The sequence below is a fragment of the Megascapheus bottae genome, chromosome 21 (genome assembly GCF_031878675.1).
Source record: "Megascapheus bottae isolate mThoBot1 chromosome 21, mThoBot2.hap1, whole genome shotgun sequence".
NCBI classification, from domain to species: domain Eukaryota; kingdom Metazoa; phylum Chordata; class Mammalia; order Rodentia; family Geomyidae; genus Megascapheus; species Megascapheus bottae.
Window position 1 is genome coordinate 24,307,268 of NC_143529.1, and position 20,550 is coordinate 24,327,817.

General features: G+C 39.0%; 1 protein-coding gene across 4 annotated transcripts in view; it reads right to left on the reverse strand.

Moving 5' to 3' along the window:
• The window catches only part of Usp37 (ubiquitin specific peptidase 37), a 77,140-nt gene that overhangs the window by 34,167 nt on the left and 22,423 nt on the right, over positions 1-20,550 (reverse strand). For all 4 annotated transcript variants that reach the window (XM_090354813.1, XM_090354811.1, XM_090354812.1 and 1 more), the window contains exons 5-14: positions 18,048-18,148; positions 14,656-14,837; positions 14,245-14,322; positions 12,990-13,087; positions 11,728-11,812; positions 7,423-7,584; positions 4,877-5,008; positions 4,592-4,715; positions 2,936-3,126; positions 1,400-1,517 (exon numbers count right to left, since the gene is read on the reverse strand). In XM_090354813.1, the coding sequence (XP_090210939.1) occupies positions 1,400-1,517; positions 2,936-3,126; positions 4,592-4,715; positions 4,877-5,008; positions 7,423-7,584; positions 11,728-11,812; positions 12,990-13,087; positions 14,245-14,322; positions 14,656-14,837; positions 18,048-18,148 (1,271 nt within the window). The remainder of the gene's footprint in view (positions 1-1,399; positions 1,518-2,935; positions 3,127-4,591; positions 4,716-4,876; positions 5,009-7,422; positions 7,585-11,727; positions 11,813-12,989; positions 13,088-14,244; positions 14,323-14,655; positions 14,838-18,047; positions 18,149-20,550) is intronic.

Sequence of the window (20,550 nt, forward strand, 5' to 3'; positions counted from 1 at the left end):
GGCTTTGAACCAGATCCTATTCTCAGCCTCCTGAGTAGCCGAGCCAGCCTTTTGTTAGTTAATTAGAGAAGAGTCTGTTGGCCTGTTCTGCTCAGGTTGGCTTCTGAGTAGCTAGGATTACAGATGTGAGCTACCAGTACCTGACCCTAATGCCTTCTTACAGAGAAAACATCTCAATTTCTAATAATAAGATTCTAAAGTAACAGATTCTCAGCAATCTGCTCATGGATGTATATGAACTACTGCCAAGCATAAATCCAGATTCTAACCTTGGCTACATAAGAGATAAGATCATTTTTGGGGTAGATGAAATTCCTTTTAACTTTACCCCTTTCCTTTTCAAATTCAATACTTGCCTAGCATGCACAAAAAACCCGGCATTTCGATTCCTCAGTACCACATACATAGAAAAAAAGCCAGAAATGGTGCTGTGGCTCAAGTGGTAGAGCTCTAGCCTTGAGAAAGCCCAAGGACAGTGCTCAGACCTGAGTTCAAGCCCTAGGACTGGCAAATTAAAAAAAAAACAAAAACATTTAATGGAACTCAATCTGGTGACAGTCCATTGATAACAACTACTCTAAAAGGACCAAAATTTGGGATGGGTATTACTTAGAGAAGACTGAAACAAGAAATCTTTAATATTGGGGATAAAGGTATATAGAAAAATTTCTAACTTTCAAGGAGCGTATATGATAATAGAAATGGTATAGAATGACTAAAGCAACCAAGCCAAAACAAAAAGGCAGAGAATTTCTCTTTAAACACAATGATTTAAAGATCAGACAAACAAGCCAAGCTCATGCCTGAAATCCTAGCTACTCAGGAGGCTGAGATCTGAGGATCAAGGTTCAAAGCCAGTCTGGGCACAAAAGGACCTGAGACTTTTACCTCCAATTAACCTCTAGAAAAAATGGGAAGTGGGACTTGGCTCAAGGGTAGGGCAGTAGTCTTGAACTCAAGAGCTCAGGAACAGCACCCAGGCTAAATTTCAAGCCCCATGACCCCCCCCCCAAAAAAATCAGACAAACAAAAATCTTTGGGAAAATAACCTCATTTTGCTACAATAAAATAAGGAACATTATTATACAGATCAAGAAGGATCCTGGCAAATATGCACCAATTGGAGCATTTAGGCATTTTAGCAAATGCCTAAAATTAATATTTGTTTACAAGTGATAAATTTAAGGTTATCTAAACAGAACTTGCCACTTAGTTAAAATATATCATGTATTTAAGCATTTAGTTTTCTTCAATGATTTATTATCAGATCTATCAAGAGTTATAAAATAAGTTATTTTGATTTGTTTGCTTTGCCAATACTTTTATTGAAATTCTACCTTGAAGAGACCAATTTCAAAGACAATTACATGTGATATATAAATCACAGTTTATTACATACCCTAAAGAAAAGGTCAAGTGAATCTTGAATTGAACGAGGAGGGAGAGGTTTTTTTCTTCGAGGAAGGTCAATGGAGAGATCATTAAATTGTTCTCTTTTGGGAATAGTTTCTCCACATCTGAAGAATAAAAGGAAATAAATTAGAACTAAACAAAAATGCAAATATAGGCTGGGTGCAGTGGCTCATACCTGTAATCCTAACTACTTAGGAGGCTGAGATCTGAGGCTCGAAGTTCAAAGCCAGCTCAGGCACAAAAGTCCGTGAGACTCTTATCTCCAATTAATCACCAGAAAATCAGAAGTGGTGCTGTTACTCAAGTGGTGGAGCACTTGGCTTGAGCTGAAGAGTTCAGGAACAGTGTACAGGCTGAGTTCAAGCCCCATGACTGACCAATAAAACCCCACATAAACCTCCAAACAAATTATGAAGCAGAATATATGTACATATATATACACACATATGTACATACATATATATTACATACACACCCACATAATAATACTGAAATCCTCCTTGGTTCTCACTTCAATAAGCATTTTTGGTTTTTGTGCCATTCCTAGGGCCTGAACTCAGGCTCACGGCCTAAATGCTGTCCCTGAGCTTCTTTTCCTCAAGGCTAGCACTCTACCCATTGAACCACAGCTCTACTTTCAGCTTTTTGGATAGTTTATGGGAGAGTCTCTCTCTCTCTGTCACACACACACACACACACACACACACACACACACACACACACACACACACACACACGTCTCACAGACTTTCCTGCCCAGGCTAGCTTTGTACTTGATCCTCAGATCTTAGCCTCCTGACTAGCTAGGGGTACAGGCTTCAGCCAGGGATGCCTAGCTCAACAAGCACTTTAAAGGAAGACTGAAAAAAAAAAGAGTTTTGATATAATCTACAAGTTTATTATGCCTACATTCCCTCCCCTGCTCGCCCAATAGGAAGGAAAGTAAGAATTCAGAATATTTACACCTATAATACCAGCTACTCCCGGGACGGAGGTAGGAGGACTATGGCTCAAGACATCTAGACAAAAACTTAGACCCTATTTTAAAAAATAAGCCTTGTGGCTGGGAGTTTGACCTAGTGGTAGAGTGCTTGCCTAGCATGCACGAAGACCGGGTTCCATTCCTCGGTACCACATACATAAAAAAAAGACAGAAGTGGTGCTGAGGCTCAAGTGGTAGAGTACTAGTCTTAAGAAAGTCCAAGGACAGTGTTCAGGCCCTGAACTCAAGCCCAAGATTGGCAAAAAAAATATAAATACATAAGCCTTGCATGCTTGATAATCTAGCAACTTGGGAGTTGGTATAGGCCAGAAGCTGGCCTACACCTAAGCCTAAGACCTTACCTGAAAATCAAAAGGAAGCCAGTGCATGCCTTATAAGCATTAGGCTCCAAATTCAATCTCCCATATTAGGGAATCCAAAAAAGAGGACTTCATAGCATTTGGTATGTTATAAGAAAGTTTTAATCACTTGTGATAAAGGATTAAAGAGGGAAAATAGGTTTCCTTAGAGACTACTTACGCTTTACAAATGATGGAGTGCTGAACCTCAAACTCCAAATTGGTAATAACAGGACAAGTATATACTCTGGTAGCTGAAATATCTGGTGAATTTTCTTCTCCAAGAATAGGTTCAGATTTCCAAGTTTTATTTAACTTTTCCATATCCTCTTTCAGTTGATCTAGGCACTGACTTAGAAATTCATGAGCATCCTAAGACAATAATAACTGTCTTCAGACCAAAGCATTTCTTACCATAGTAACAACCCGTAAAATTACAACTTACACAACTAAAGTATTTGAAACCAGACATATGTAAATGAGGTCAGGTTTATTAAGGATTTGGGGATATGTATTCTATGAATAAAAGTTAAATGCTACCAGATACTGTTGGCTACTCAGGAGGCTGAAATCTGAGGGTTGCACTTTGAAACCAGCTGGGGCAAGAAAGTTCATGACACTCTTATTTCCAATATATTACCAAAAATAAGCTGGAAGTGGCACTGTGCCTCAAGTAGCAAAGTGCTAGCCTTGAGCAAAAGAAACTCTGGGGTAGCTCCTAGGCCATCAATTCAAGCCCCAGAACCAGAAAAAAGAAAAAAAAAAAAAAAAAGAAAAAAGAAAAAGCAAATGAGGAGGACTGGAATGTAGTTCAAGTGGTAGAACACTTGCTTAGTATGCATGCAATTCTGGGTTCATGCCTGGCACTACAACAAAACAAAACAATGAAAACTTTAAGTAAAAAAAAAAAAAAAATGATGACAGAGCCAGGAGTTTGGCCTAGTGGTAGAGTGCCTGCCTAGCATGCATGAAGCCCTGGGTTCAATTCCTAGTGCTGGAAATGGTGCTCAGGCTCAAGTGGTAGAGCTCTAGCTCTATCCTTGAGAAAGTTCAAGGACAGTGCTTGGGCCCTGAGCTCAAGTCCAGGACTGGGAAATACAAAAAACAAACAAAAAAACAAATGACGGAGGGCAGGAGTTTAGCTTAATGGTAGAGTGCTTGCCTAGCATGCATGAAGCCCTGGATTCAATTCCTCAGTACCACATATACAGAAAAAGCCGGAAGAGGTATTGTGCCTCAAGTGGTAGAGTATTAGCCTTAAAGAAGCCCAAGAACAGTGCCCAGGCTCTGAGTTCAAGACTGGGCAAAAAAAAAAAAAAAAAAAAAAAAAAAAAAAGACAGGTCTTGGCCCAGGAGTGTGGCCTAGTGGTAGAGTGCTTGCCTAACAAGCGCAAAGGCCCTAGATTTGATTCCACAGTACCACATGCACAGATAAAGCTGGAAGTGGTGCTGTGGCTCAAGTGGAAGAACACTAGTTTGGAGGCAAAGTGCTGAGAGGCCCTGAGTTCAAGTCCCAGGACAGGCAAAAAAAAAAAAAAAAGACAAGATTTTATCTGAAAAGAAAAGATGGGATTATGCACTGGCTTTTCCCCCCTTAAATTCTTTTAAAGTATGGCATTTAAAGGTGGGCATTGGTGGCATACATGTGAAATTCTGACATTTGAGAGACTAAGTCAGTATGGTTGACAACTAAAATCAACCTGTGATACATAGCAAGACCCTGCTATGTATCTGCATCACAACTCAAGTTTTTTTCTATCTATGACCACACTACACAAATATCACAAAATAAAAATTTGGTGTATATCTAAAAACATTTAAAATAATTAATACTCACATTCTGCATATAACCAGAGAATCTTTCTGCTGTAGCTGAAATGGCATTTTTAACCTTCTTGAGTAATTCTTTTTTGGTCTCTGAATTACAGACATCTTTTTTAACAAGCAAGTGTGCAAAACGCCTGATAAAATAAGACATAGAATAAGTGTATTTTTTTTTAACACCAGATGGCATATATTTTGAAGACTACTAACATAAATTACTAATATAAAATTCTGAGTGTCTAAAGTTTCATTATCTAAAATAATGTAAATGGCCCTTTAGTAAGTACTTAACAATTACCTAATAAGTGCATTAAGTGGAATTTTCTTCCATGGGATACCCTGTTTAAGTAAGTCATTTGCAAATGACTGGAGTGAAAACAGAGACTGCAAAATAGCATTCATATAGCATGTATTTCCCAAGTTGGAGAATCTGAAATTGAAAGAAAAAATACATTAAAATATCTTAAATATATTAAAATACATCTAGTAACAGAGGTAGGTACGTTTCTGAAGTAGATTCAATACAGCACTCTGCATACATAAAATGTAGTGTGAGAAATAAAAGAGAACACACTTGTAACTAAGAAAAACTTTTCTTGTGTTATGTGTATGCTGGTCCTGGGGCTTAAGTTAAGGGCCTGGACACTGTCCTTGAGCCTTTATTTGTGTGTATGTGTGCTGGTCCTGGGGCTTGAGCTCAGGATCTGGATGCTGTCCTGACTTTTTTGCTTAAGGCTAGAGTTCCACCATTTGAGCAACAACTCCACTTCCACTTTTTTTTTTGACAGTTTAGTGGAGATAAAGACTACCAACTTTCCTGCCTGCTGGCTTTGAACTGTGACCATGACCCTAGCATGTCAGCCTCCAGAACAGCTAGGATTACAGAAATGAACCACACTGATGCCTTTTGATCAAAACTAGTCTCTACCATTGAGCCACAGCTCCACTTCAGGTTTTCTGGTAGTTAACTGGAAAAAAGATTCTCATGGACTATTCTGTCCCAACTGGCTTTGAACCAAAAAAGAAAAAGAAAAAGATTCCATCGAGTATTAAAAAGCACATTTATGTCTACAAGAATGCTCATTCTAGGATAGCTTATAAAGGAAAACTTAAGTGCACAACATGGTTGAAAGTCTTGAGTTAATATGTAAGGATGCACAAAATTAATGAACAATGAACAACTTAAACAGAAACAATATCAAAATGGTTGAGGATATAACTGGAGCAAATGCCTAAAATTGTTTTCTTCCATCCTGGAGCTTGAACTCAGGACCTGACCACTATCCTTGAGTTTTCTCAAGGCTAGCACTCTACCACTGGAGCCACAGCACTGCTTCTGACTTGTTCTGTATATGGGGTACCAAGGAATTAAACCCAGGGTATAGGGTACACTAGGCAAGAACTCTATCACTAGGCCATACTCCCAGCCTAAACTGCCTAGATTTTACCACTGCTAAATTACTGAGGGCATGGGCGGGGAGAACCAAATGAAACTAAACAACCCATCAACCTTTTGAGAAAGCTAACTTTGATAAGCTTTAATTTACCCATTAAAGCAACTTTTTTTCCTTGAGTTTGAACTCAGGGCTTTATACTTGCTAGGCAGGTGCTCTGCCAATAAAGCACTTTATTACTTCAGTTATTTTCAGAATAGGGTCTAGAGTTTTTGTTGGACGTGAGTCTTGAAGCATGATGTGATCTGGGGACTTCTACTTAACTGGGATGATGACAGGTCTGTGCCACCATATCCAATGTTTTGTTGAAATGCAAGTTTGGGGAATTTGTTGCCTAGGCTAGCCTTGAATTACAATCTTTCTCTTTTTCCTTTCTGAGTACCTGGGATTACAGGCCTCATCAGCCACATCAGGGTAATTTTTTTTCTTTTTTCTTTTGGTGGCACTGGGGATTGAACTTAGTGACTCACACCTGCTAGGTGATTATTTCTGAAGTAGAGTGCTGCTTTGTGCCTTGACAGGTCTGGGCAGGCCTGGGTTTCAATCCTTAGTTATGATTTTCTTGTCACTAGAGATCACAGGCTGGCAGGTCCATAACACTAGGCATAGCCACTGTGCTTCCCTTTGTAGCTGGAATAACAGGTATAAGCTACCTGGCATAGCCATTGGTTGAGATGGAATCTTGCAAACTTTTCTTTAATGAGGGTGGCCTCAAAGACCGATCCCTGTATCTTTGCCTCCTACATGGTTAGGATAAAAAACCTTTTAGATTGCCCAGTAGATTTTTTTTCCTTTTTATGGTTGTTTAAATATATTTATCTTATAATACTTTTACAACTATTTAAAGTAAAAATGAATTTAAACACTAACCATATAGCATTTAATACATAATAAGTATTTCAGTAATGTCCTATATTATCATTACTACAGTTTTACTATCATATGACTTTTGTGTTACATAAAAACACAAAAATAAAGGCACTGGGGAAAACATGTTATAAAAATGATGAAGCCGGGCATAGTGGCTCACTTCTGTAATCCTAGCTACTCAGGAGGCTGAGATGTGAGGATTCTGGTCTGATGCTCTAGGACTTTAGACTCTTATCTTCAACTAATTACCAGAAAATGGGAAGTGGTGCTATGGCTCCAGGGGTAGGGTGGTAGACTTGAGCTGAAGATCTCAGGGACAGCACCCAGACCCAAGCCCCATGAACAACCAAAAAAACCATATTTATAGACACAACAATTTTTAATAAGTAGTGTAATTTTTAAATATTTTAGAAGTTTGATTTTAAATATTTTAGAACTGTGATTTTTTCATCAATTTAACAAAAAAAAAACATAATTCAGTTGAATCACATGAAAAAAGAAAATAAAACAATTTACCTACCCCTGTAGTTGCTGCTGTTGGTGAGAGGAAAGGGGCAGTCTTGGTTTGTTCCAGCCAGTATAATCCTGATTATACCTCAGTTTTTTCACAGAAAGAGGAGCTGGCTGAGGAAGAAAGCCCAAACTTCTTTTGGCAGAGGGAGTCTGGCTTGAAACATTAGTCCTAATAAAAAAAACCAAAACACAATGAAGAAAAATAAAAATTTAAATTTTTCTTCTAGCAGAGATTTGCAATAGAGCAAAACCTAGATACATAAGGCCATACAGTATGACGATAAATGAAAGGACCTCTAGGATATAGAAACAAAAGCCATATAATGAGTGATTGTTGTCCTTAATGTACTATGTTATCTCTCATCTCTTTTGCTTTCCCTTGGCTATCTCATATTGTTACAGTATTTCACTTTGTTATCTGATATATTGGATATATGCGTATTTGGTTATTTGAAATTGGATAGGAAAGGGGGGAAAACAAGATGAGGGTGAGGGGGGGGGTGGGGGTGGGGGTGAGGGAAATAGGGACCAAGACATGAGAAAGGGTATCAATGTATGTGAAGTAATGCACCTTCCATCTGGCGAATGTAATGTAACCCTTCTATTAATTACAATAAAAATTATACAAAAAAAGAAGTAATGTACCCACTACCTTATGAATGTAACTGTAACTCCCCTATACACCACTCTAATAATAAAATAATTTTTAAAAAATTTAAATGTTTTTCCCTTAGGGAAATAAATGTCTAAAGGAAAAAAATTTATTATTTTTTTAAATTTTAGTAATAACAGTCATTTTGGGGAAAGTGACTCATAAATTTCAGTACTACCACCCAAATGAGCCCTCATAAAAACAAATTAGTAATTCTATTGATAGAAGGCTAAATTTTACCTACTGACTTACAAATAAAATTATCGAAGTTAGGGCCGGGAGTTTGGCTTAGTGGTAGAGTGCTTGCCTAGCATGCATGAAGACCTGGGTTCGATTCCTCGGTACCACATACATAGCAAAAAAGCCGGAAGTGGTGCTGAGGCTCAAGTGGTAGAACACTACCCTTGAGGAAAATGCCCAAGGATGGTGCTCAAGCCCTGAGCCCAAGCCCAGGACTGGCAAAAAAAAAAAAAAAAAAAATAATTATGGTGGCTCATGCTTCTAATTCTAGCCACTCAGGAAGATGAGTGCTAAGGATTACAATTTCAAGCCAGCCCAGGCAGGAAAGTCTATGGGAACCGTATCTCTAATTAACCACCAAGAAGCAGGATGTGGGGCTCTGGCTCAAAGAAGTACAGCGCTAGTCTTGAACTCAGCCTGGGTGCTGTCCCTGAGCATGTCATCTTCAGCTCAAAGCTACCACCCTACCCCTAGGCCTGGGCACTGTCTCAGCTAGCCCAAGTCTACTTCCTTACGCTTGAGCTCTTCAGCCCAAGGCTACCGCCCTACCTTTAAGCCAAGCCCCACTTCCCATTTTCTAAAGGTTAATTGGAGATAAGAGTCTCTGGCCCTTTTGTACCTGGGCTGGCTTTGAACCTTGATCCTCAGATCTCAGCCTCCAGAGTAGTTAGGTTTACAGGCATGAGCCACCACGCCCGACTGTAATGGTTCTTAATCCCAAGCATTTCAGATAGGTAATAATGTATTTTCAGAAGCTAGAGTCTATGCACAAAGGGTTATATGGCTCAAGAGATAAAGTGTTAAACCTACAAGCACAAGACCCTGCTTTTTGCTGGCTAATCTGGAAATGAAACTTGGCAAATTTTTCTGTCTGGGATGGCCTTAAACCATGATCCTCCAGATTTCAGCTTCCTATGTATCAAGGATTATAGGTATAAGCTATTGGTACTCAACTTGGGTATGTATTTTGGATGCTATCAAAGCTGTTACAAATATCTAAGTCTTCTATTGTTGCAAATATTAGTCTGCTTCTCTCTGAAATTTAGAACTTATTTGCTTTTTGATAGTTTAAAATTTTTCTTTTATCGTGATCTACAATGTAAATTTTTTTTTTTTTTTTTTTTTTTTTTTTGCCAGTCCTGGGCTTGAGCTCAGGGCCTGAGCACTGTCCTTTCTCAAGGCTAGAGCTCTACCACTTGAGCCTCAGCACCACTTCCAGCTTTCTTCTACGAATGTGGTACCAAGGAATCAAACCCGGGTCTTCGTGCATGCAAGGCAAGCACTTTAACCACTAGGCCAAACTCCCAGCTCCTGGATTTTTTTTGGGGGGGGGGGGGGGCAGGGAGACACAGTCCTAGGACTTGAACTCACGGCCTGGGCACTGTCCTTGGACTTTCTCAAGGCTGGTGTTCTACTACTTGAGCCATAGTACCACTTCTGGCCTTTTCTGTGTATGTAGTGTCAACGAATTGAACTCAGGGCTTCATGCATGCTAAGCAAGCACTCTATCACTAGGCCATGCTCCCAATATGGATTGTTTTAAAATGTTTGGCATTTGTTGAGACTTTGTAATATTTTCACCATTCTCTCTCTCTCTCTCTCTCTCTCTCTCTCTCTCTCTCTCTCTCTCTCCCTCTCTCTCTCTCTCTCTCTCCCTTTCTCTCTCCCTTTCTCTCTTGAACTCTGGGCCTGGGTGCTTTCCCTGAGCTCATCAGCTCAAGGCTACTGCCCTATCCCTTAAGCCACAGCCCCACTTCCTATGTTCTAGTGGTTAATTGCTGATTCTAAGATGTCAGCCTCCGGAGTTAGCTAGGATTACAGGTGTGAACCACTGCATCAGGCTCACTATTTTCATTCATAATTTCTGACAATTTTCTTAACAAACATACTCTAGCATTTTTTCCAGAATAATATGAAGACACAGAAGGTAGGCTGAGTGTTCTATGTTTCATACCAATTTTTTTCATATAGATTTCTTTTTTTTTTTTTTTTGAGGGTGAAGTGGAGATAGGGAATTGGTGTCAGACTTCATTTCCAATCTTATCACATGATGGTTTTGAAAGCTCTAGCTTTCAATACTTGACTTTCTTCTTCTTCTTCTTCTTCTTCTTCTTCTTCTTCTTCTTCTTCTTCTTCTTCTTCTTCTTCTTCTTCCTCCTCCTCCTCCTCCTCCTCCTCCTCCTCCTCTTCCTCCTCTCCTTCCCCTTCTTCCTCTTCTCCTTCTCCTTCTTTTTCTTCTTCCAGACCTAGGGCATGAACTCAGGGACTGGGTATTGTCACTAAACTTTTGTGTCCAAGGCTAGCACTCTACCACTTAAGCCACAGCTCAACCTTGTCACTTTTGGTAGTGTATGGGAGATAAAAGTCTCATAGACTTTCCTACTTAGGCTTGCTTCTTACTGCAATCCTCAGATTTCAGCCGTCTCAGTAGCTAGGATTACAGGCTATGAGCCACTACTGCCTGCCAATACTTGACTCTTCAGACTTTGTTCAATATTATTTTTGTATCAATCTGAGTATTTTTACATTATCTTCAAATGAATTTTTTAATGTATTTTATTTATTTTTTCTAATTTTTTTTTTGCCAGTCCTGGGCTTGTGCTCAGGGCCTTAGCACTGTCCTTGGACTTTCTTAAGGCTAGCAGTCTACCACTTGAGCCTCAGTACCACTTCCGGCTTTTTTCTACGTATGTGGTACTGAGGAATCAAACCCGGGTATTTGTGCATGCTAGGCAAGCACTCTACCACTAAGCCAAACTCCTGGCCTCAGTTTTTGATTTTTAAAGAAAAACACCTCTTAAGTGTTAGAAGGCAGCTTAAAACATAGAAAACAAAGGAAATGTAAGAGCAACTGAGAAAAGAGATCTTAATATGCTTATTTCTGAGAGTATGGAAAATAAGATGACCTAAAACCTAAAAACATTACCAGTCTAGGCATAACCAATTAGTAGCCTCAACAAAAAAATTTCTAGAGAGTACTCCCCACTCCCATTCTTTTTTTGTGTGTGTGTCAACAGAGGTTTAAACTCTGGGCCTCATGCTTCCACTTGGCTTTTTTGCTCATGCCTGGTGCTCTACTACTTTAGCCAAACCTCCTTTTCTGGCTTTTTTGCTAGTTAACTGGAGATAAAAAGTTTCATGGATTTGTCTGTCTCTGATAGTTTTGAACCAGCCTTCTAAACAGCGAGGATTATAGGCATAAGCCAATGACATCTAGCCACACTTTCTAACTAAAATGACAAGATTCTATTAGTCTCATCAATTTTGATATTGATATTCAGTTTCCTTGTTAGTGTTCTACCACTTGAGTCTCTAGTCCTTGATATATTTAAATTAAGGCATTTATTTAAAGTTGATGCAAATTTCATCATTCTGAAGACAGTGCTTGGGTTTTTCAGAAGAAATATAACCAGTACATACCTATCTAGGGTAGCGCTGCCAGAAGAGTAATCCTTGGATCCAGCTCTACTACCATAAAATGATGATGACTGCAAAGGTAAAAGTCCTATAAAACAAATAAAGCAAATTAATACTTAAATAAAACATTAAAGTTCATTTAATAATAACATTACACATCAGGAGGGCTCTTATATGTGTCATTAAGGCTTTTTTTTTTTCGCTCATGGGGCTTAAACTCTGGGGCTACGTGCTGTCCTTGAGCTCTTCAGCTCTACCACTTAAGGCTCAGTGCCACTTCTGGTTTTCTGGTGGTTAATTGGCGATGAATATCTCCTGCCTGACTTGGCTTTGAACCAGGATCCCCAGGTCTCAGATTCCTGAGTAGCTCGAATTATAGACCTGAGCCACCAGCGCCCAGCTTAAGGGCCTTTTTCCCCCCCCTTCTCTGGGAAAAATAGCAACAGGAAAGAAATGTTCCCCTGCCCTAATGCTGCAAATTCAAATTATAGTTTCTAGACTTTTTTTCTTTTTGTAGGCATCAGGGTTTGAACTCAGGGTCTTCTGCTCACCTGCTTTGCTTGTTTACTTTATCACTTGGGTCACACATCCAGCCCTTCTTTTTGCTTGTTATTTTGGAGATTAAATCTTAGGCACTTTCCCTACCCCGCTTCCAGTCCTGGGCTGGAACTCAGGGCCTGAGCACTGTCCTTGGACTTTCTCTTAAGGCTAGAGCTCTAACACTTGAGCCATCTCTGGCTTTTTTTTTTTTTTCTTCTTTCCTATGTATGTGATACAGAGGACTCAAATCCTGGTCTTCGTGCATGGCAAAAATCCAGAGATAGTCTAATTCAGGGACAACCATTGTGCCACTACGAGTTTTCTGGTGGTGATCTGGAGATAAGAGTCTCACAGACTTTTCCTGCCTGGGCTGGCTAGGAACTGCACAATCCTAAAATCCCAGGCTCCTAAATAGCTAGGACTATAGGAATGGGGGACACCAGCACCCAGATAAATTCTTCCTTCCTTTCTTTTTTTTTTGTGGGTCATAGAGCTTGAACTCAGCCTGGGGGCTGTCACCGAGCTCTTCAGCTCAAGGACAGATACCACACTACACTTGAACCTTTTGTTCCCGGGCTGGCTTTGAACCATGATCGTCAGATCTCAGCCTCTTGGGTAGCTAGGATTACAGGCGTGAGGGACCATGCTTGGCTCCCAGTATAGGTTTTTATTTCTATTTCATATATTACGTAAATGGAAGACCTTATATAAAGACCAAACCTTACCTGAGGTTCGATTTTCTTCTGACTGTTTCAAGCTCAGCTGCTTTTCTCTACTGCTGGCTAAGTATTTTCTTGAGGGATCTGTCATAGCTTTGTTATTCCTGGAATTGATCATTTTAAATCAATATTAGTATGAATGTACAAAAATAGTGTCCATTAAAAAACTTTACATTGCAATGACCAAATTTGTTGATATGCCCCAAAGTTAGACTACAAGCATATTAATTGCTCAAGATGCTTATCCACCTAAAGTAAGAATTATGAAAATAACTTTCCATTACTAAGAGTCAATGCATCAATTGCTCTGGCAATTAAAAGTATAAACAAAGGAGCATTTTCCTTACAGACAAGTCAAATCAGTGACAGCTAATATAGATTTTTCTTGGCCCAAAACAAGATTCGATGAAATGATTCTGCTATTAAGATGAAAAAAATCAGAAGTGATGGCTTATATCTATAATCCCAGCTACTTAGGGGGTAGAGATAGAGAGGACAGAAGGTCAAGGTCAGCTCAATATCAACATGGTATCAGTTCAAACTGAACATTATTCCAATCTTTCCTAGTGGCTATAATTTCCAATATAAAGGACACTGACCAAGTTAGGCACCAGTGGCTCATGTCTATCATCCAAGCTATTCAGGAAGCTGAGATCTAAGAATTACAGTTCAAACCCAGCCCAGGCAGAAAAGTTCCGGTGAGACTCTTATCTCCAATTAACCACTCGAAGTGGTAGAGCACTAGCCTTATATACAAAGAGGCTCAGAGAAAGTGTTTAGGCCCTGAGTTCAAGCCCCATAATTGACTACCAAAAAAAAAAAAAAAAGAAAGAGCTAGGCGCTGGTGGCTCATGCCTATAATTCTAGGTACTTAGGAGGCTGAGCCCTGAGAATCACAGTTTAAAGCCAGCCTTAAAGTCTGTGAGACTCTTGTTTCCAATTAACCACCAGAAAATTAGAAGTGGTTCTGTGGCTCAAGTGGTAGAGCTCGAGCCTTAAGCTGAAGAGCTCAGGAACAGGGTCCAGGACCAGAGTTCAAGTCCTACGACGGATCAAAAAAGAGAAAGAGGGAGAGAGGGAGGGAGGGAGGGAGGGAGGGAGGGAGAGGGAGAGGGAGAGGGAGAGGGAGAGGGAGAGAGGGAGAGAGGGAGAGAGAGAGAGAGAGAGAGAGAGAGAGAGAGAGAGAGAGAGAGAGAGAGAGAGAGAGACAGAGAGAAATAAAGACTGACCAAGTGTCATAAATGCTCTAGAAGCAACTTACGATGATGAATCATTTTCCTTAGGGTAATCTTCATTCAGCTCTGAGCCAGATGACAGCATTCTTTTCCTCTTTTCAGTGCTATGAAGAACAGGGAACAAAAAGGGCTATTTTTAAAAAGTCATAATTCACAACATCAAAATTATAAACCAACATATTCAAGAATAAGAAATGTAACTATTGTTACGAAATATTCTATATCACATTTAAATGAGTGTACTTTTTATGTGCATGCTTACTTCATGTCTCTTGACATAAACTACCCAAGACAAATACTTGGATTCCTCTACCAAAAATGTACTTTATTCCTTCTCTTCTATTTCAATTTCTATATTCCTATTCTTCCATTTCAATTTCTAAAAGGCCCAGAAAACACCTATAAACAAGTTTACCAAACAATTAAGTCTTTCTTACCGGTTCTCTAACAATCCTGATCTAAGAGGTGTTGATGATGTTGGTGATAAAGAAGGAATCGTGCGAGGAAGAGCTATTCCACTTCCTGGTACAGTCTTAATCGAGCCTCTACCTGGATGACCAAGAACTTTTCGAAATGAAATATCATCTTTAGTTTCCAAACTTCCTCTTTTTGAAGAGGCCTGTAAGAATGATTAAAATATCAAAATCCTCAAGTTGACTACAAACTTTTAAGAACAATGATTCTCAGGTATCATTGTAGGGACTATCAAAAACGTAACAGGAAACATTTCTTGTCTAACTGATTCATCCATCCATCCACTCATCTAACCATCCACCCATTTGTTTGGCTTTTTTGCAGTGCTGGAGATCAAACTCATACTTATATATAGTAAGTGCTATTCTACTGAGCTATATGCCCAAGCCCTATAAATGTATTTTATAAGCATTCTAGATGATTCTAATGCATAGTCAAGGGAGAGAAATGAAACCTTTGTCTTCCTACAGTATTTTTAATTGCTTCATTTATTTAACACAGGGTCTCACTATGTAGTTTAGTTTGGCCTAGAACTTGCCCTTTCTGCCTCAGTCTTTTAGGTGTTGCAATGGTAGTCATGTGTTGTCACACCAGCTCTTTTGTCATAGTCTTGTTAACTGAAAAGTTCCACAGCATGCAGAGGCAAGACACAGATCTAGTGATTAGCAAGAGAACTGATTTTTAGAAAAGTGAAATACAGGGCTGGGAGTTTGGCCTAGTGGTTAAAGTGCTTGCCTAGCATGCACAAGGACCCGGGTTCGATTCCTCGGTACCACATACATAGAAAAAAGCCGGAAGTGGTGCTGAGGCTCAAGTGGTAGAGCTCTAGCCTTGAGAAAGTCCAAGGACAGTGCTCAGGCCCTGAGCTCAAGCCCAGGACTGGCAAAAAAAAGTGAAATACATGTCTTGATTACAAGAAAGAAAAAAAAAAGAGATGGAGGTATCCCTCAGTGGTAGAGTGTGTGTTTAGCTTGCAAAATGACCTGAGTTTGATCTCTAGCGCCAACAAAAGCCAAAGAGCAGGCAGGTAATAATCAGTGGCTTATGCCTGTAATTCTAACTTCTTAGGAGGCTGAGACCTGAAGATCAAGGTTCAATGCCAGCCTGGGGAGACAAATCCTAGAAACTGTTATATACACTCATCACTGAAAAGATGAAAGTGGAGGTGTGGCACAAATGGTAGAGCACTAGCTTTGGGAAAAAGTTAACTATACAAAGGCTTAAATTCAAGCCTTAGTACTTGGCACAAATAAGACACTGTAACAACAACAAGGGAATAACAAAGCCAGGTATGCGGTGGCTCAGACCTATAATCCTAGCAACTCAGGAGGCTGAGATCTGAGGATACTGGTTCAAAGCCAGTAGGGGCACAAAGTCCGTGAGACACTTATCTCCAATTAACCCACCAGAAAACTGAAGTGGCACTGTGGCTCAAGTGGCAGAGTGGTAGTCTTGAGCTGAAGAGCTCAGAGACATCGCCAGGCCCAGAGTTCAAGCCCCATGACAGACAAAAACAAACAAACAAACAAAAAAAAACAAAAAAAGAGTAACATTTAATTGCTACAACTTAACATATCAAGTCACGTATACATAGCAAAAGTCCTATTATTTTGAGAGGATTCATGTTCGGAGGATTAGAAAAAAATGTTTAATACAGAGCAGAAGATAAGAAAGTCTACTCATGAAAGATAAATCAAAGAATCTACTTTAACACAGCAAGATCATTCAGAAAGAGTATGTAACAGTTTTCACTGGAAAACTGTTTTGGACAAACACTCTGCCAGGTATGTTTTATATCTCTACATTAAGACCTATGTGATTTTGGTAAGGAAGATATGTCTAATTACTTCCATTTTATAGAATGACAATCTTAGGACAGGAAATTTAAAAACCTCTAAAGTCACTGAGTGAATAGTTTAAAAGTTATTTGTACTTACAAATGTATTAATCTCAAATATGTTCAGTGAAAAAGCCACATACTTCCCTTTCCCATCCCTTAAAATACACCTGGATTCTACCTGAAAAAAAATTGCAAAGTGTATACTCTATAGTAAAGAAAGCAAATCAGGTGCTGTTTTCAGTAAGGACCAGAGGAGAAGAAAGATTATAAAGAGGATCAGCAAACCTATGAGGACTATGACTATCTTCAACGTGATTATGGTGATTATTTTAAGGATAAACATATGCCAAAATACATTATTAGTTACCAGGTGGCTCATGACTGCAATCCCAGCTACTCAGGAAGCTACAATCTGAGGGCAGCAGTCTGAAGTCCAGCGAGGGCAAAAAAGTCTCCATGAGACTCTTATTGCTAATTAACCACTCAAAAATCACAGTGACACTGTGGCTCATGTGGACAAGGCTAGCCTTGAGCACAAAGAGGCTCAGGGACAGCATCCAGGCCCTGAGTTCAAGGCCCAAAACTAACAAAAAAATAAATGTGTATCAAGTTTATAATTTAAACACATATTTTTACTACATGCCAATTACACATTAAAATATCCCTCCAAAACATGACTCATGAAAAGAACCTAACAAAACTTAAATATTTTCTATTGCTTAATCTAGTAAACAGACCTAAATAATCACCTCCCTATACAGCCATATAGAATTCATAAACAAATTTACTTACAGAACTTCAAATTTTCTTTTAACTTTATGCCTGGCTTTCCTTTGCAAAGCAAATTAAAAGAGACATAAAGATAACTAAATTGTGATAGGATTATTTTCTGATGAAATCTCATAGCTGGCTTAATATGTATGAAAGAAAAACTTTGTAAAAAGCAAAGAGAAGATCTCAACATCAGTATGGTGCTACACAGTATAAAGGCAAAGTTCACAATATAGAGCAAATGGAAAGTAGAAATAGTAATAAATACTTGTAGAGACATAGGATATACAGTAAGCTTATTATATTCTTAAGCATTATCTCACAGAACTCTTGAAATGTTATTACAACCTCAATTCTACATGTAAGTATTAAGGCTCAAGATACTTAAGAAATTTCCCCAGTGACCCTCAACTAATAAACAGCAGCACCAAGTCAAACTCACATCTAATTCCAAAGGCATGCTGTTAAAAACTATACTGCAGCTTATTCTGATGACCATGAGACATCAAGTGCTGTTCAGTAAAACTATTTGTAAGAAGGGAAGATAAATTCTAGAAAGCCTTTCATAAAAAGTTAAAGAGAATGAGACAGTCAAAATGACAAATGTTACCTATGTGAAAAACACCACTGTGACAATGCCAGAAATATTGGATATTACCATCTAAATTCTACTTCCTGCAAACATGTAATACGTCTAGGGCTACCAATTTCTTTTAAAAGCTAAAAAGATAGATATGAACATACCTGACTGTCTGAATAGGAAAGTTGCCTATTCATTTCCTTCTGTGATGCCCTGCTGCTCAGAATGGCTCCAAAACTACCAGACCCTTGAGGAGGTTTATTGGCTGGTAACAGAGGAAAAAAATAAAATATTTTTGAAAACCACTTACTTAAAAAAATTTTTTTTGATGTAACATTGAAGAAATGACAGTACAAAAATGATAAAATCAAGAGAACTTTCTAATAGGACACATATCTGAGACATACTGTAGTTAAAACTTTATAGTAATGAAAATCTTAAGCAAAATATGCAAATAATACAAATATGTGAACACGTAATAGGATAGAATTTATAAGACAAAAAGAAATACTAAAAATTCTCCAGTATAGTTGGTTACTAATACTATGGAAGAGTTAAATCCTGTATCGAAGGCATGAACATTTATACTAAATGCAGGAAACATGTCAAGAATGACAGGTGTTATTCCAGCAACATATATCCCATAGCATTCTCTGCAAGTAACAGTATATCAATCACAATGTACACAGATATCAAAACAACAAATGGTACTCCATGTAAAATTTTAATATATTCAAGTATTAGTTTAAAAATTAATTCAAAAATTTTGAAAAGTTTATCAAGCCAAGTGCTGGTAGCTCATGCCTGGAATCCTAGCTACTCAAGAGACTGAGATTTAAGGACTACACTTCAAAGCCAGTCCAAGCAGCCAAATCTGTGACAAATCTGTTGTTTCCATATCCTGGAGTTCATTTTGTTTACCCTCATCCTATATAGCCATATAGGATATATGGCCAGAACTGACTATATCACATTTTCATGATCCATTCATCTACTGAGGGGCATTGAGGTTGGTTCCATATTTTAGCTAGTGAATAATGCTGCAATAAACACAGTTGTGCTAATAGGTTTAGTATGGCTTTGTTTCCTGGATATTTGGGTAGATGCCCAGATGTAGGATTGCTGGGTCATAGGGGAGGCTCTACATTTAGTCTTTTGAGGAAACTCCAGTTTTCCAGAGTGGCTGGACATGTATACACTCCCACCAACAGTGTAGTAGTATTCCATCTGTCCACATACCTCTCAGCCTGTTTAGTATGGCCTTGTTTATAGACATTTGGGTAAATGCACAGGAGTGTGATTGCTGGGTCATAGGGGAGTTCTATGTTTAGTCTTTTTTTTTTTTTTTTTGCCAGTCCCGGGCTTGAGCTCAGGGCCTGAGCACTGTCTTTGGACTTTCCTCAAGGCTAGCGTTCTACCCTGAACCACCACCACTTCTGGCGTTTTCTATGTATGTGGTACCGAGGAATCGAACCTGGGTCTTCGTGCATGCTAAGCAGGCACTCTACCACTAGGCCAAACTCCTGGCCCTATGTTTAGTCTTTTGAGGAACCTCCATACTGCTTGAACACGTTTATATTCCCACCAACAGTGTAGTAACAATCCTTTCTGGCCACATCCCTGCCAGCATCTGTTATTAGATTTCTTGATAATATCCATTCTAACTGGGGTGAGGTGAAATCTCAAAAGTTGTTTTGATTTGTATTTCTTTTATGGCCAGAAGTGTCAAGCATTTCTTCAGGTATCTATTGGGCATTTTTATTTCCTTTTTGGAGAAGTTTCTTTTTAAGTCTTTAGCCCACCTTTTAATGGAATTGTTTTTTTTTTTTTTTTTTTGAGGCTTGGAAGAGTTAACTTTTCAAGCTGTAGATATATTTTAGACACAAGATCCTTGTCTGTTGTATAGCAAGTGAAGATCTTTTCCCACCCTGTAAGCTTTCTGTTTATCTTGCTGGCTATGTCCTTTGCCATACAGAAGCTCTACAGTTCAATGCAGTTCCATTTGTCCAAATTTTCTTGCTTCTGGGCCTTTATTAACAAAGTTTCAGTGTGGTGGCTCACCCTTGTAATCCTAGCTACTAAGGAAGCTGAGCCAGCCTAGACACTAAAGACCACCAGACTCTTATCTCTAACTAACCACTAGAAAACCAGAAGTGGTGCTGTGACTCATGGTGCTGTGGTAGCCTTGAGCTGAAGAGCTCGGGACAGTGCCCAGGCCCAGAGTTCAAGCCCTATGACTGACCAAAAAATAAATGAATGAATGAATGAATGAAAGTTTCAACCTATGCCAAAGAGCCCAAGTGTGTCTCTTATTGCTTCCTGTAAAATTTTCAAGGGATCTGCTTTTACCTCAAGATCTCTGATCTATTTGAATTCTGGTGCAGGGAGACAAATAAGGATTCAACTTTAGTTTTCTAAACGTGCTTAGCCAGTTCTGCCAACATGGTTTGTTGAATAGGCTGTTTCTTTCAGCCAATATTCTTGGCTCCTTTATCAAAGACTAGGTGCTAATAGGTCGGTGGGTTGGTTTCTGGGTCTTCAGTTCTATTTCACTGGTGCTCAAGCCTGTTCTTGTGCCAGTACCAAGCTGTTTTTACTACAATATAGCTTTGTAGTAGTTTCAGGTTTGTTAACTGCTAGTCCTCCAGTGCTGTTCTTTTTGCTAAT